This window comes from Embiotoca jacksoni, unplaced genomic scaffold (genome assembly GCF_022577435.1).
Source record: "Embiotoca jacksoni isolate LCO1_2020_lvr unplaced genomic scaffold, fEmbJac1.0.p SCAF_10, whole genome shotgun sequence".
In the NCBI taxonomy this organism is placed as follows: Eukaryota; Metazoa; Chordata; class Actinopteri; family Embiotocidae; genus Embiotoca; species Embiotoca jacksoni.
This window is the reverse complement of record NW_027185230.1, coordinates 18,256,670-18,273,514: the sequence shown is the minus strand read 5'-3', so window position 1 is coordinate 18,273,514 and position 16,845 is coordinate 18,256,670. Positions and strand designations below refer to the sequence as shown.

The 16,845-nt window shown below is 39.1% G+C and overlaps 1 protein-coding gene across 1 annotated transcript in view; it reads right to left on the bottom strand.

Moving 5' to 3' along the window:
• Positions 1 to 16,845, bottom strand: part of LOC138211543 (astrotactin-2-like) — a 230,758-nt gene that overhangs the window by 147,571 nt on the left and 66,342 nt on the right. The window contains exon 3 of the mRNA XM_069171503.1: positions 14,539 to 14,965. Coding sequence (XP_069027604.1) covers positions 14,539 to 14,965 — 427 coding nt within the window. The remainder of the gene's footprint in view (positions 1 to 14,538; positions 14,966 to 16,845) is intronic.

Here is a 16,845-nt window from a genome sequence, read left to right as displayed (position 1 = left end):
ATTCATTCACCCGTGAGTGCCAAAGTAATAACTGCAGGGTATATGATGCCTGCTGTGTGGGGTGAACCCATATTGGGAAGCACTGAATATCTCAGTCTATTTCCAAAATGACTTTTTATAGCACTATCATAGATCAAGTTAATAAGTCAGAATATAACTGAAAGTGAAACTCTCCTCTACAATTATTTGAGCAGCTGAAACTTCTGGCATCTGTCTGCTAAGCTTGTTGACAGAAACTCTACTTATGAAATGTTTCATAAAATATACGACCTTTCATTTTAGTTTGATTGGTGAAAAGATGCTTACTTAAAAATAACAAGAAAAATCAAAGAATAATGAGAAAAAAAAGTTGTTTTTTTTTCCAGTGGAATTATTTTCAATTTAAAGGAACTTCTGAAGAACTATAATATCAATACGTGTAGGTTACATGTTAAAACGTCTTAAAAATAATTGAGTACATGACAGAAACGGAAGTTCACAGAAGCTCAGGTTTCTAAAAATGTATTGCTCCATATCATGAGAAAGATCTGACATAATGATGCCTGTATACCTCCATAGAAAATGATACCCAGACCAGGAAGGGCAACAGTTGTTCTGTCAGCAGAAAATACTCCGGAGGTCTCGCTACTCCAAAATGCCAAAGGAAGAAGACTTGGCCAGCTTCCATTAATCGCTGATACAGGTTATGGGAATTCCCTGTCAGAAACCGAAACCTTTGACCATGACTCCCTGTCCATAAATAGTGCTTGACCCTTATATCTCTTAGGCTCTAGAAATATATTTCTCTCTAACTGAAAGTCAGCGAAACAGAGGCCAACCTTTTCAGGGTTCTTCATCCATGCCCTGTGCCCTGAGGCAGGTGAGGATTCAGCTTGCAAGACAGCTTGGAAGATGGATAACTGTGGTCTGAATCCACTCTCGTACAGTTTATGGGACTGTGGTAGCATCCCTTTCATATCATAACACATTTCAAGATAAACTGCCTGCTTTAGGGGACAAGGTAATAACTTGGAGCTTACAGACACTTCTTTCAAAACTAGTGTGGATTTTTTTTTATTTTTTTTTAATTTTTTTTTTTTAAGCCATTCATGCTGCCCAGAGGATGAATCCTAACAATCCTTGTTCGGTACTTTGGTTTATGATCAAACACCAGTCAAACTAAATGGCATGCACATTGGCTTCAGTCAACACTGTAATTATCATTAACATTGTACCTATTAAAGACCAGTAAACTGGTGTTGTTATATGAACATTAGGATACAGATCAAAGTGCTTAACTAGAATTACAATATATCTATATCTCCTAATCCCAACATCTACAATCTACCACACTCTCTCTCTCAATACACATACGAGATGTATTCAACATATATTAACATAAGTTATTCACATAACTTGAATTGTCATTTTTTTTGTTTCAATTTTATTGTTGTAAAACAGTTATAGTGCCTATTCCTGTCTGCAATCCGCAAATTAGTAATTTCCACTTAAAGCCAGAAGGAACACAAAACAGCAAATTTAATGAAATGACAAGTGTTTTCCCAAAGCGTAAAAGCAAATGATGCAATATTTATTTCCAATCCAATGCCACCTCTTTGACAGGCATCTTTTAGCAACAGGGAGTCAGTTATGGACTTTTCCTATTCTTATCTGTCCCGCCTGGCAGCCAAACAGCATTCATATTCACAGAGGCAGATGTAGCCACAAGGGAAATGATGGGAACATTTTTGTAGATCTTTGGACCCTACAAAACCCTGCTGTTTTAATTTAGAGAAAATCTGCAGGAAGAAAAGAAACTCAGACGACAAGAAATTAAGTTTCTGCAGATTTCAATTTTTCACTACATCTCATTTTATTACTCACTTTCTCACGTCTAGTCTTTGCGCCTCTGCCTCCTCACACACACACACACACACACACACACACACACACACACACACACACACACACACACACACACACACACGTCCTTGTTTTGTCCTCCTCTCCTTCATGGCTTGGGGAGCAAATGAGTGCTGAGAAGATCAATGAGGAGGAAGAGGGGGTTCACTCCAGCTCTGATCCCCTCTGTGATTTATTAAATTTGCCATTGTTTCAATAGAAGCAGTCCAGCGTGGCTCAATGGGAAAGCCTTCTCGGCTCTGCTTCTGGAAGTCTGACAGGTACATGAGAAGAGAGTAAGAGGTTAGACAAGAAGCAAAGAAAAAGACAAAAAGTGTCGGAGAAGACAAGGGGGTCCAGATATGAATGGAGTCTGGCAAAAAAAAAAAAAAAAAAGGAAATAGATAGAGACTGAGAGAAGTGCCAGGAAAAGATGGGTAGACAATGGACACCTCTGGTGTTAAAGGAAAGAGAAAGGAGATTATGATTGGAATGAGATGCGGATAAGAGAGACAGTAGGAAGAGCAAAGGGTGAAAAAACAGAAACTGGATATAAAAAAAAAAAAAAGAAGAAGACGGAAGGGAGGAAAAGAACAAGAATGGGCTAAAAATTTGCATCAACATAGAGTATAATTACAGGAAAAGAGAAAATAAAAAGAAAAGGGTGACAAAAGAGAAAGTTACAATGAACAAATCATTCAAGGGCAAAGAATGAATAATACTGAGGGACAAACACAGAGAGGGTGAAATGAGGGTGAAACATTTACTGGTGGTTTATAGTGTACTTACAAGCACACTGTGACTGCAGGCTTTCAATATGGCTTCTCTCAATCACATGCAACTGAACAGCAAGTTAAGTTGCTGAAATCTGTTACGTCAGCTGGACATAAAGAGCGGTCGAACTACTGCAAGATTATAATCTTTTTAAAGCACAAACATGAGAACGATAAACCGTTTGACAGGAGACGAGGAAGATGGATACACCAAAAATGGGATAACAGTTCCATCATTGAAGAAAGGCATGTGTGACATTGCATTGTTCTCCTACAGCAACTGCCAAAACAGTACAAGATGAAAATATCCTGACAACTGAAAACTCTGGAGGACTGGAAAACAACACGAGCAGACAGAAACTCCCCCCTCTCTCCGCCCCCTCTTCCTTTGGTCTGCAGGATTTGAACATTTACTGTCTCATGCCTTGTCATCCCAAGCCACTGGAAAGCATGTAATGTCCCGTCTTTAGTCAGACCCTTTCTCTTTCTGCTAGCCGTCGCCCGTACTTGCATATTTTAGCCGTTTGCAAGGCAGCGAGAATAAAGTTCTATCTTTAGCTCAGTTCTTGCCATCGGCCGGAATAAAATATGGATGTGTCTCCCCATGCAGTGGGAGCTGAACATTGCAGGGGAAGTTCTGACCTCCAGCTGCTCCGGACAGACGGGAGATACCAATTAAATAAACACACAAAAAAAACAAAAACAAGACCAGAACAAAATGAGACGTACGAGAATATTCTAAAATACGTCTCGTTTTGACACTGTGATTCAAAAAAAACTGTTTGGGTGTGTTATTCTGTGTGTAAATGTTTAATAAGTAACAATGCCACAGTGGTGTGCAGCCTATTCCTGGCAGGAAACACCTGGTAACACCTTCTGTAAAGTATGCAAGAAATATTGTACTCACGAAGAGCAGAAGACAAGATTCAGACACGCAAAATGAAAAATCACTCAACTACTCCAATGAAAAAATGTTGAACTTCTCTTTTCTTTTTTTTTCAGCTACTAATCAACCCTTTGCGAATGCGTTGTCGACCACGGTTCATGTCTCATCTCACTGAAACTGAATCTATCTGTCTGTGTTATATAAATGAATTCACTCGCACAGACCAATCATCTCTCAACCAATCACTGTAGACACAGTGAGTAAATACATATATGGAGTAACAGAGTGAGCCTCACTCTCCCTCTTACCTTTAAAGATTTCTTTGTTCCTAACTATAGGTGTCTGAAAGGCCCACCGGGAGATAAAAATCCATCAGCAGCTCGGAAACCTTTGTTCCTTTAATACAGCTGGTGTTGCAGTCAGCTGTGTTTAATATACTTTTAGTGAAACTGCATTCTGAAAAGTGCATATTTGGTTTGATGAAGAGAGATATTCCAAGTTCATTTGTGCTGCAAAACATCATCTCAGGTGATTTCATTTATCGTCGTAACTTCTTTAGAATTAGGAACTACTTTCAGGACTAAAACTCTTTGTGAATCGATGTTGTTGCGGTAATCTGAGCGCGCCTGGTGGCATGTTTTCCTACCAGTCACCTTTTGTTAAATTTGACTTTTTGTTATCTTTGCTAGACAAAATGAATTTGTGGTAAATAATATATATATATATTTTTTTTTTTTAGCTAATCCCTCCCGTCTGTTTGCCTTAATTGCGATGGTTTTAGAGCCGTGCTGTGAATTATGGAGCCCCGGAGTGCAACCTCCTCAGGAGAGGTGACGAAATTGGACTCGGAAGACACATGGGGTTGATTCCTGAGTGAAAACATTGAGCTCTTTGGAAGATATCCTATGATTTCTTTAAACCTCTAGCACCTCATGTAAAGGTTGGTGAAGCAGTGAGGGATTCATTATCACCCGATATATCTCTTTTTAAGCTTTATTTTCAGCTAAGGTTTGAATACTGGCCATTAAAGTCCATAAAGAGAGTGGTGCTGTCCAGGTAGACACATAAAGTGGCAATCCTATTATGTCCAATTTCTGGGATAAAACTACTGAAATTGGAAGTATTAATGTTTGCGTGTGATTTAAGTGCAACATGCTCTTAGATGGTCTGAACTATGGCAGTAACTCGGATTATTATCAAGTCCAAAATCACTTTGGAGCTTCTCAAAAGTCAATTTTAATGGTGCCGTGCACCCTTTCGAAAATGTGTGTGTGTCATTGTCTCAATGATTTTACAGAGACAATGATGGGATGTCGTCATGGTAAAACTATGTTCAACTCCTGACGGACTCCAAAGACAACAATGACAATTAAGAAGTTCCCAGTTCTTGCTGCTGTGTTACTAAGACATTTCTGGCACATGCAAGAGCGGAAATGAAGCAGAAAAAAACATTATGCAAATATAATTACAATAAGGTGCCAATTTATCACACCCCGAGATAATTCATCACACCCAGAACCAATCCAGTTAATTTAACACGCTGCAAGCTACAGTATTTTCTGTACAATTGAATATTGACCAAAGGCAGGCCGAGCAGAAGCTGCAGCTTTCTCTGAATATGAGCCATAAATGGAGGGCATTCATTTTGCATGGTGGTTCAAACAGAGGTCCATTTTTTAAACTAAATATTTTTCTGCTTTTCAGACTTCATGTTTTTTCCCTTTTCTTCCCTAAAGTAACTTCAATCAAGCGTTCAAAGACAACGTCTGTGTGAACAGTATGAATAAGTAGTTTCATGGCCTTAATGAACTGACAATCTTTGAAATGCTGGGAGCACAAACTCATCGAGGGATATTGACCATCATATGAGGGTAACCCAGACTAAACCACATTTCAAAAGATGCCAACTCATGAGCCTCGTGAAGGTGGCTCATGAGTTGACACCCGATTGACCGACATATTTTTTAATATTTTTTATTTCACTTTATTTATCCCCGAGGGGAAATGTCTTTGCTACAGCAGGGGGACTCTCAGGGGGGAGCTGCTGCAACAGGCTGCCACTAGCGCGGCGCCAGGTAACCTGACCTGAGGTGCATGTTTTTGGATGATGGTGCCGCCCTTTATACATGTGTCTTCAGGACGGGACTTTTAACAAAGATTTTTTTTAATTTTTTTATATTGATCTGACGTGCTTACAAACTCATTTCTACCAGCGAGTCTTTTTTTGTTTTGTTTTTATCCTACGTATCTCTGTCAAAGGTCTCATGTTGGATCAGATTACTAAAGTTTCATTTCTAAATTACTTTACGAAGACTTTCTGGCTGAGAGTTACCCTCCTTTATGTAACTCTGCTCCAAACGATCTAACCAGCCGCTGTACCGTATACAACGGGGTCCACTCATCTTGTACTCCTTTGAATCTTCCCGACAAACACCATACACTACAGATTGTGGAAGCTGTGATTGATGAAACTCACACAAGGTTTTTGTCACACTGACAAGATAGACCACGATTTTATGATTTACTGTTCAAAAATGGTCAATTCAGTCCACATTTATTGGATTTATGATCAAAAATGTAATCTAAAGTAGTTTAACAGAGTATTCACGCTCGATCTGGATCATCCAACAATGTTGGTGTGCATTTGAACATATGCCGTACATGTGCATGTTTAAATCATCACATTCATCTCACTAAATGCCCTTCGCTGTCAACACGCTTTCTGTAGATGGGAGAAAAAGCAGAATGTGAAGTCTTTGCAATTAACTCCCATCTATTTATCACAGGCAAAGATGACAAGGCTGATTCAGTATTAATCAAAACATTACCCTGAGCTAGCTTGCGTGTGCCAAACTGGCAGCAATTCCTCATCAATGATGTCACATTAGCGATCTAAAGCTTGACACTGGATTATTACTCTCCAGTCTTGAGTTCAATTAAGCCTCAGTAAACACTTAATAAGCTTGGTAATGACAGTGGTCCTCTGGATGGCAATACTTTTTTTTTCTTTTTCTTGGATGCTACTTAATTTCTATTGAGTGAGTAAACCTGCTATAATGAAAGATTTTAATGGCACACAGAGGAGATAATTACTGCTGGAAATCTAAAATAGTCTAAACTTTTGGCGCGGCTGTCCCCGTAGTTATAAACATAAACAAATACACAGAGCTGGGTAACTGGATGATATATCCCTGCCACAACCTTACTAACCCCAAGGGCACTGTGGAAATCCAAGATAAAAACAAAAAGGGATTACCATTGAGTGGCTAAATACAGTAATTATTCTGGTTTGGTTGCTTTATATGGTGAATTAAGACAAACTAATATTATCTGCCAAATGTTTCCCTCCCCTGTGTTTTTGTTATAGAAAAAATGGGGGAAAATAATATATAAACAGCATGCACATTAACTGTTCTTGGAGTCAGGAGGGAAATGTGATTTTGTTCAGTTTGCAGGGGGGGATTTAAAAATCATCTGTAGCAGTGAGATCTTTGTCAAACTGCATGTTTCCCTTTTGTCTATTTGTAAACTATATTTAGTTACACTTTTACTTCCTCAAAGTTTTAAAATCTAAGTATCGCTCTGCAGATTCTCAGCGGGTTACACATATTGCCCAAGGCTCTATCTGTGTTTACAATATAAAATAAATACCAAGTAATTGCATTGTACAGTCTTTACAAACAGCATAATTTCACTGAGAGAAAAAAAATGAAGCACAACAGGAAAGCCTCCTGGAATATTGAAATACTTAACTATAGAAAAATCGGAATTCTAGCCTTTACATAGTGAAGAGAAAGCTGAGATTAAGACTTTTTATATTAGTAAATATTTTCTATTTATATGTATAAATGTTACCATTGCACATGTTGCTTAATCCAGTGTGCACTGCAACCAGTAGGATGTCCTTGTTTATGTAGACCTGTCTCCTAGAAATGAAAACAAACAGCAAATATATTTTGAGGGAAACTTAATTGCAACTCAGCCTGACACCATTATTACATATGTGCCTGATTGCAGTTATTTGAGCTGACTACCATCATTTTGCTTAATTGTTAGAATTATTTCCGCTTACTATATCCGTATGAAAACAGCTGGATGAGACCAACAGAAATGTCATATTTACATTGCAATTTCTACATCGTCTTCCACCGTTTGTGGTTTAACTGCTGCTTTCTAAATGACATCATCTCATTGCAACTTCTACTACTACCATGGTTTAATGTTACACGAGAGGACAATTAGCTCCACCAACAGTTTACCTAGAGGCACTTAACTTGTCATTTTCCACCAACCGCATCTAGTGACATTAACATCACGGATTCAATTTCAAAGCCAAACACCAACAGCCAATAAATGGCTCCTCTTCTTCATGAAGTGTATCATTAGGTTTCTAATATAATTGCGACACAAATACAAAGGAAAAAGACAATTAAATCACTAATCACAATTATTTGTATGACAACTAATCATCAATTAAAATGTCATGATCTTGAGAGCCGTAATTGCAACAGGATTATGGCTTATGTTTCCCATTACTATAATGAGAAAATATAGTTTGTTTACATATTAGGTAAGTCCCAAATACATTGGCACTGAATGTATCAGTAATATGTGCACTGACAACATTTTTTTTTTTTTTACGCCAAAAGATCAGCTTCTCCAACACAATATCAAGTTGTAATGTCGACGGCATTGATGAATATTTCTGGTTCAATCAAGCACTCACAACACTTGATTAAGTTCAGGGAAATATTGCAGTCTGATTTAATTGTAATTGAAAAAGTAGCTTGGGACACAAAATGTTCGACGTGTTTACAATCTTGACTACAATCTTTTCCTAACCTGAAACAAATTGCTTCTGTTATATAATCATGAGAGTCATGTCCTTTGTGTTACCACTATCTGCCCAAATCACCTCCTGGCGACTGATGCACTTCATAAATGTGATGCTTTATTCATTCAAAACATTACATTGTACTCTGAACATAATCCAGCCAGTGATTATTTCCCACCTGAAGGCAGTTGGGAAAACAGCTTTGTTGTATTCTAGTGTTTAGTTAATGACTTCATTATAAGTGCAAGAGACTGCAGTGACCTTCAGTCCACTGTGGCTATTGTGCTAAGTTATTGTATAGAGCATTAAGTTAATTTTGTTCGTTCACTTATTAAATTAATTTCGAGAATAAGGTGACCTTGAATGTTGCTGTCTCTATCACTTCTTGTAAATAAGTTGGAAGCACTGCAATCAGCAGAAGGAAAAAAAAAGAAAAAAAGATCATTATTGTCACGGATGAACTCAGGCACCCGAGTGCACTATGCTGCTCACCTCTCTTTAGGAGGGTCTATTTGATAGGACTGACGAGAGTCATTCAACATGAAAATTGGATGTATTGCTTCTTCTCATTGTGAGGATCAGTTCAATGGTCCCAGCCAAGATGCCCTCAGCAGAGCAATGGTGCGCATTGATAGTAGTTGTTTAACTCTGAGGCCTTGTATTGTGTTTCATTGTGAGAAAATAATGTCCTCTGAATCAAGCTATTCATCTCAGTCTCTCCGCATTCTGTGGACACTTAAATACAAATGACTTGTTGGGTCACAAAAAAAAAAAAAAAAGGCTGAGATTTAAAATAGGAAAAAAAAAAAAAAGATAGATAAAGGCAATAAACTAAATGTTAATCAATCCATAAATTAGACACATAGTGCTGTCAGGACCCAATGAAAGAATGCCAGCCAGGAGGGAATTATGTATGCTTTTATGGTTGACAGTAATGAACCACAGTACAATCTCATTGCCTTTTGTCCTCCAGACAGATGCATCGAGCTGCGGCCTGGTGCCATTTCATCCGAGAGGGAGGATATTGTTGTCCATCCAAAACAATGCATTAGCAGCATTAGCTGTCCATCACCCTCCGCCAATAGCTCCGGTCTCTGCCGTTGTGGCTCCAGTCCACAAAACGAGAACACTGAATGTAAAGTCTCTAATGATATGGTCTGCTGGTCCCGAGACAATCTCTCAACCTAAATCTGCATTTATGGATAATTAATAATTTATCAGGCCAGTTTTTATAGCTCATCTTGATGATGACTCTGGACTATATGAAGCAAATTTCATTAAGTACTTTTAATGGCGAGTCTTTAATTATTTATTTTCTATGCAACAACCAGAATTTGAAGGACTGTTTTAGTCTAAGATTTGAGCTTATATCAAGAATTTTGTTATATGATGTGGTTGTGATGGACAATATGGTAAAATAAAAGCAATATGACCACATTGTATTTGAGTGACTTTGCACTGGTGGGACAAGGTCTTTGTTTTACAAGTCCCAAGTAGTCCAAGGTCAAGTCCAGAGCTGAGACAACAAGCCCAGAGTAAAGGCCGAAGTCAAAATAAACGTTCCAAATTCAAGTCCACCCCTTCAACGCCCATATAAAGTAGATCAGGCTACAGATACAAGATACAGATTTCTGCTGTACATTAGAAACTGAGGAAAGGTATGTTTGAAGGGTTTTGGCATTAGGTGGTCTGATGGTGATAAATGTGCCCTCAGTGCTCGACACAGAACAAGATTTCCAGCTGCTACAAAGGTTTTCATTGGATGATTTACACTGGCCGTGATGCCCAATGCACTCCCAAAGCTGTGGGAATCCTGCTGAAAAGTGAAACCGGCAGGCCTCATTTGTTAGGCTGTCTGTGTAACAAAAGCTAATGCCATGCACAACCCCGCCAGCCATAGTCATAATCCCTGGAGAAAATACTAGTTGAATGTGGTTACCTGTCAGCAGATAACAGGATGACTGGTATTTGCAGACTTTCCGGATGCCAGGCGGCATAGAACAGATGGAACGAGAGTTAATCGCCCCTGAATTCAAATATTGCTGCTTTATACAGAGTACAGATGGGAAGGCAGAGACATCAAATTAAATCCGTTCTGTGCAATCGTTTGGAAAATGCCAGATTTTATATGGTAAATTGAAAGATATGTCAAGAAAAGTATCGGGACAAAAGGAAAAAAAAAAAACCTGACCATCCGACCACTTTATTAAAAAAGTGTAATACTCTGCATTCCACGTCATATTGCCTACATCGCATACAATCTGGCCCCACAACTTGTGAGGATGTTAATAAATAAAGTGAGAGTTCATATCCAACGTTTTAGCATTCCTAACCTCCTAATCTGAACATTAACCCTGGAAGCCATTTAATTCAGAGTCTGTATTTAACAGGTCGGGACCTCAAAACGTACCTGGTATTTTAAATATTTGACAATCCAGCCTTTTAATCATTTTGTTTGTGAATGAAACTATTCAAGTTAGTAGGCTGCAGCTATTAATTCAAAGTGGCGGATGAAATTTCACCAACATTTTATATTTTCTGCGGTTCGTCTCCATTTCTGGCTTCATCATGGGTTGTTGTGACCGTTGTTATGCTGTCTTCTCAATCAACAAAAAGTACAGAGGCAATTAAATCCTTGAGTGTTAGGGGTTTATTTAATATGGCAATAATTTGCCGAGTGGTGCATGACAACAATGACTCTGTACTTTGTCTTGCAGATCAAGTAAATAAGTCATGACTTTCTTGTTACTTGCAAAATCACTGACATTGTCCCTCTTTGGCGAGATCCTAAAATTAGATGAAAACCATTTTATGATTTTCACAGTTAAATTATACTGTGTTTGCATGGTTGCCAAGTCATGCTGTTTGCTGAGTGACCCCGTTTCACACTGCCAAAACAAACCACCCAAGTAGGTCTCTGCACAAAGGACTGAACATCAGGCTTTTTTTTTTTCCAATAACTGTCCATAAACGTTACAGAATTCAATTTTTTTTTTTTATGGAGGCACAAACCTCTCAAAACACAGTTCTCTAAATTATTTCAGTTCGTGTGAACTCTTCACAGATCTGTGCAGCACTGGTATCCTCCATGCCCACGAGGATGAAATCTGCCATCAAAAATAAAGATGAAAAAACGGACTTTTATCGTATTGAGGTCGCACTAAGAAATAAGACAACTTTTGCTATACAGTTTCGGATTGCTTAACATTTTAGTTTTGTCATATTGTACGAGTTTGTCTCATTCAATTTGTATTGCAAATTCACACATATTACCAATTAAAATGTCCATAGACTTACAATTTTAATGCAATTAGAATAGAGTCTGTAACAAGCTTTACTAATGAGGCTCATCAATAATATTTCCTCCTGCTACGATTTTGATGCGTAGTTATAAACCTGCAGATATTCTGGTTGTTGCTTACAGCTGTTCTCTCCCCTGAACTACCTGAGCTATCATGCAGCATGAGCGTGGATATAAACATCTTTTAATTGAGAGAGCTGCTGTGCACATTAACCTCATTACTTATTCTGAATTATTAATTTTCTCTGACATGGTGACAGAATCGGTCCGGATCCGACGCTAATTGACCTGCACTTTTCTACACTCCAGACAGGGAGGCTGACTCGCAGTTTCCAGACTAGAATCTAATTATTTGGTACATAGTGTCTAAAAGAAATGGGAATTATTATTATGAAAAAGAAAAGTAGACAACTGAATCTCACTCCAGCTGGTAGTTGAAAGTTGGCAAAATTGATTGCTTGATACTCGTATCATATTTTGTGAAAACTAGACTGTAAAACGTGTTAATAGTAAATCAGTTGTTAGTCAACAATACACAGATTGTTTTAAGGGCTGAAAAAAATGGTTTCCAGCATAAAAATGACTATTTCTAGATTTTCACATGTTGATGGTATTTGTGTGTTTCTCAGCATTAATAGAAATACATTCAGGGGTTTATTAACTGCTGGTTTTGATGTGGTTGATGTGCGTCTGTGTGTGTGTTTAAGTTCCATCTTGTGGCTTACAACCCGTTTGCTTGGCTCTCTTCTTAACGGCGTTCACGAGAGAGGCTCGGACAGTAAGAGCCTTGACCTCGATCTGCTCTGGCTTATTTCTCGTTCTTCTCGCTCATGTCTAATCCCAATATTCTGCTTTTCCACTCACGACATGAAATGAAGTTCTCGTCACCTCGTTGAATAATTTTCGAATCCCTTTTAAATAAGGGCTGCTTCATTTGAAATTGAGTGTTTCAACTGTTGTGTGGTGAGATCAAAGAGCAGCTTCAAATTTTACGGGAGTGCTCGGTAAAAGAAAGGATGAAAAAGCAGGTCAGCAGAGAACAGGGTTGATAAATATAGCTATGTCCTAATTCATAATGGGGGAAAAACTAATACAAGTGTAATATTTTGATGAGCAAATAGCTTTTTATTTTTGCAGCTAAAACATTTAATTCACCTATAAGACATTAATAAATATGGCATGCATTAAGTGAGCTGATTACTCGTGTCGTGAATCTGTTTGTAAATTTGCTGAAGTAAATCCAAGACATTCAAAGAGCGAGATTGAGAGAGAAAGAAACGCAATCTTTAAGAGTGAACATTAAATATCTAAACCTTAAGTCAAGACTGAACTGTATTTTTGATTTTGAGTCACTATCAGCTGCAGTCATAAGGTTTGTTCAAAAATGAATACAAAATAATATATATACTATTCTATTATTTTATTCATTTTTATCCACTGTTCAACTAATTTGTGAATGCTAATACAACGGAACAGCAAACAATCAAGTTGAAAAGGCTTCCCATACATCTTCCAGCTAAAACATACACTAGCACTGTACATAAAAGTGGTATAATGTAAACCTGAGAACAGGGATCATTGGCTCTTCAAGACAGGATCCTCCAAGTGGAGTTGCAAATATTACGAAACGTAAGGTCTGTTATGAGTCTTTGTTTTTTCAATAATTAGAAGGATGTTTCTTCTTCTGTGGAAATGTAAAACAAATTTATGGGACAACATTAACTAAGACTTAGGGCAGATTCTGAGTCTCCTCGATCAAGTATATCAGTCGATATTTCTGTTAAAGACATCAGACGGTCTTCTAAGGTTTCTTCTCGTAGACTTAATGAGCTCCACTATTTCCACCACAAAAACAATTTAAAATTAGAATTATATTTTCCTGTTTTTCAGCACAAGTGTGAAGAGTCTGCCTCCAACAGCTTGTGCAAATACAGTTGTGTTAAGTGATAAATACTGTGGGAGCAAGAGGGCATTCCCACAAACTTATGCATAATTCAATATGACATGAATAACCAGGGTAGCCTCCAACTCAGTCAGCACCCTTCAATTATTAAAGTCCAACTTGGCAGAGGAGCACCTGGGGTTCAACAGGATATGATATCAACAAATGCTTCTACATAGCCTGAGATTACACTGTTTTAACATCCTTACTGCAGACAATTTTCAAGAGTCAGTACTTTTGTTGCTAATGGCAAGATGTTTTTTTTTTCCTTGCTTGAAGTGGAGACCCCTTACTGTGTTTAGCAAAGGTCAACAGGCCACCTACTGACACACCTTAGCATCTAATTGACTCAACCGACGGCCCCTGTCACTTGACCCTTGTGCATTACATTAAATTAAAATGACACTGCATTGCATTAGTGTTCGACTTGCAGAGTCGACGGCTATTGCAGGAGAGCAGAGGAAGGAGCGGTGTGCATGCAGGAGTGTGGTTTCCCTGTTGGTATCGTTTCAGAGGGAAACAGTAGTTAAAATTCAGACTCACAGAATACTGACTTTGTTATTAAACACCGCAAATGTGCCGTGACTCTTACAAAACTGCTTATTGTTGACAAAATATAAGCAGTACACGTTGTGCTGTGAAGGACATGGGTGGGCTGGCCTGAGCCAAAGTGAGCTGTTCAGACTGGCGGAGGACCTGGCAAACGAGAGCCTCCACGGATGTACAAAACACACACACAGGAGCAGCACAGCGGCCACTGAGCGCAACAGATTTTCTATGACACCTCCGATGTTTTGTTTTTTTATGCTGCTTGAGGCTGCATGACAAAGAAAACCAACATCATGCAGGGAATTTTACAGCTATCACATAATTAATAAAAATGTTATGCATGCGAAATCCATATTTCCGCAAGCAACTTACCTTGTTTTTCAAAATTATGCTTAATCTCGTCGTCCTTGCACATCATGTCCGTGTGTCCTCCGATGCCAACGTTAACTCCGTAGTCATCCAGGACCTTCCCATCATTCATCTTGTGGAGCTGGTTGGGGGTGGAGTTAAGCGAGTGCCCACCTTGGTCGTCCTCATCACAGTCGTAATCGTCAAGAATCGGGGTCTCGCGAATGGGCATCCCGATGCCGGAGCTGCTGTGCTGGTGGGTTCCTCGGGAGCCCCGGTAGCTGTCACGGCCCTGCGGTCCGAGCAGAACCGATGGGATGTAGTGGATCTCGTGGGTGGCCTCGGTGCTGGCGCTCTTTTGGGGGATACGGCGACGCTTGCACCATCGGTGGCGGGTATACAGCACGAGGGTGAAGAGGAGAATCAGGAGGAGGAGGGCGATGAGGCCTCCCTGAAGAAAAGCAAAAGAAAAGAGACGGAGACCGATTGAGAGGAAAGTATACGAGGACAACGTCTCTCAAGGACAAAAACTCTTGCGTTGATATTTCACACTGGGAACAACAATACAAATAGTGAAACAAAAGGAGAACTCTACCTCTTACAGTAACAATTACAATCACCGCCACAGTGGCAGTTCGTTAGGTTGAATGCCAATTAGCACCATTTGCTGGCTATTAAAAGAGGTCTGGCAATCAGCACTTTGACATGAGAGTTCTCAAAGCACCATGAGGCTGTTAACAGGGTACTAACGAGACCAGCTCATTTGTGCCTCAACTATACAAGTGCAGTGGTCAAAACACTCCAAACGATTCATTACATACAAAAGAAAAAAACCTTGAAAATAATGAGAACCCTGCATCATTGTGGAGAATGGGCAAGTAGGCAAAAATATAACAACCATGTGTCACACACATATAACACAATATAATTCCAATTTATAGCAGTGTTAGGAATGATGATTCGATGACTTCAAAGTCTTCATGAAGTTTTTATGTAATATCTTGTGAGTCTTTACACGAGACAAAGGAAGTCGATGAGGACCAAACGTATTTGTGGGTTTATCCAGGAAAAGAGGAAAGAAGAATGAAACAGCACGGCCCTGAAGCAAGTAGATAGGAAGGATACAGACAAACATTCATTACCACACACACATAAAAGGACTTTCACACATTATGGAATTAGTTTTCAGCACATCACAGATTTTAGATTGGTGCTTTGTTAGCAGCTTGCTAACATCTGAATGTGTAGCCACACATACAGCTGCACATAGAATTCATAATATCATAAACTAAAAGCAGAAAAATGACCACACAGTTGAGTCTGCACTTCTTAATACTAATCTAATCATCATATGATTTGCAAATGATGCAACACCGTTATACTGCGTCAGTGTTCCTGTTATTGTTTCCAGTCCTTATGTAAAGTCTCACTAACACATACACGCAGGCAGAAATGATTTGATTTGTAGCATCGCTGCATGTGGACTCCGATCTTCGGAGTGTCACACACATCGATGCACCGCGCTTGTTAGCCCATTTTACCCTCTCTTTCTTCCCAAAGCCCTTATAAATTCACCAAGGAGCGTCACAAATCTCTGCGGTTCATTCAATATCTGACCATCACAGACACATCAAACACCCTGCCATACATGCAGTGGTCGGATGATAAAGTAAATCTATATGCACAGACAGGGTGGTGGAAAGAAAGCGAGGGCATGACTCATTCTTTGATTTTTCACAATGGCATCCAATAGGTGAGACGTGGTATTGGATTCAGCAAGACATAGCAACCTAAGGGTGATGTATATGTAATGTCAGACAGAGAACGCAGAGTCAGCACTTTTGCAAGTACATATTTAACGATGTGGCTATATTCACAAAATTATATGCATGCACAAATTGCCAGAGGGACACACGGGGAAAGGGTGTGCACAAACGGATGCAGGCAGACACACGCACACGCACACGCACAAACTACATCACGACAGAAAAATAAATAAAACCCACAAAGAGTTCATTCATCACAACATTTAAAATTCCATCTTCATGAAGAAAAACAAACCCCTTTCAAATTATAACTCATGCACTGCTGGGTGTCCATAAATCAAATATGCTGAGAGGTAAGGCAGCTCAGAGAGGACTAGTGCCACGGACAAACTTGTCCATTAATCTCCAATAGGGTGGCAGCTTTGCAGAAACGCAGTCACACCAACTCGCCCCTTAGCCTGCACTTCTAAATTAGTTCCTCCTGAAGAACAGCAAAAACAGTGTGAAGGCTTGTTTCATTTCAGGAACAGTGATAATGGAGAGATATGGCATGGCTCTGCAGCAC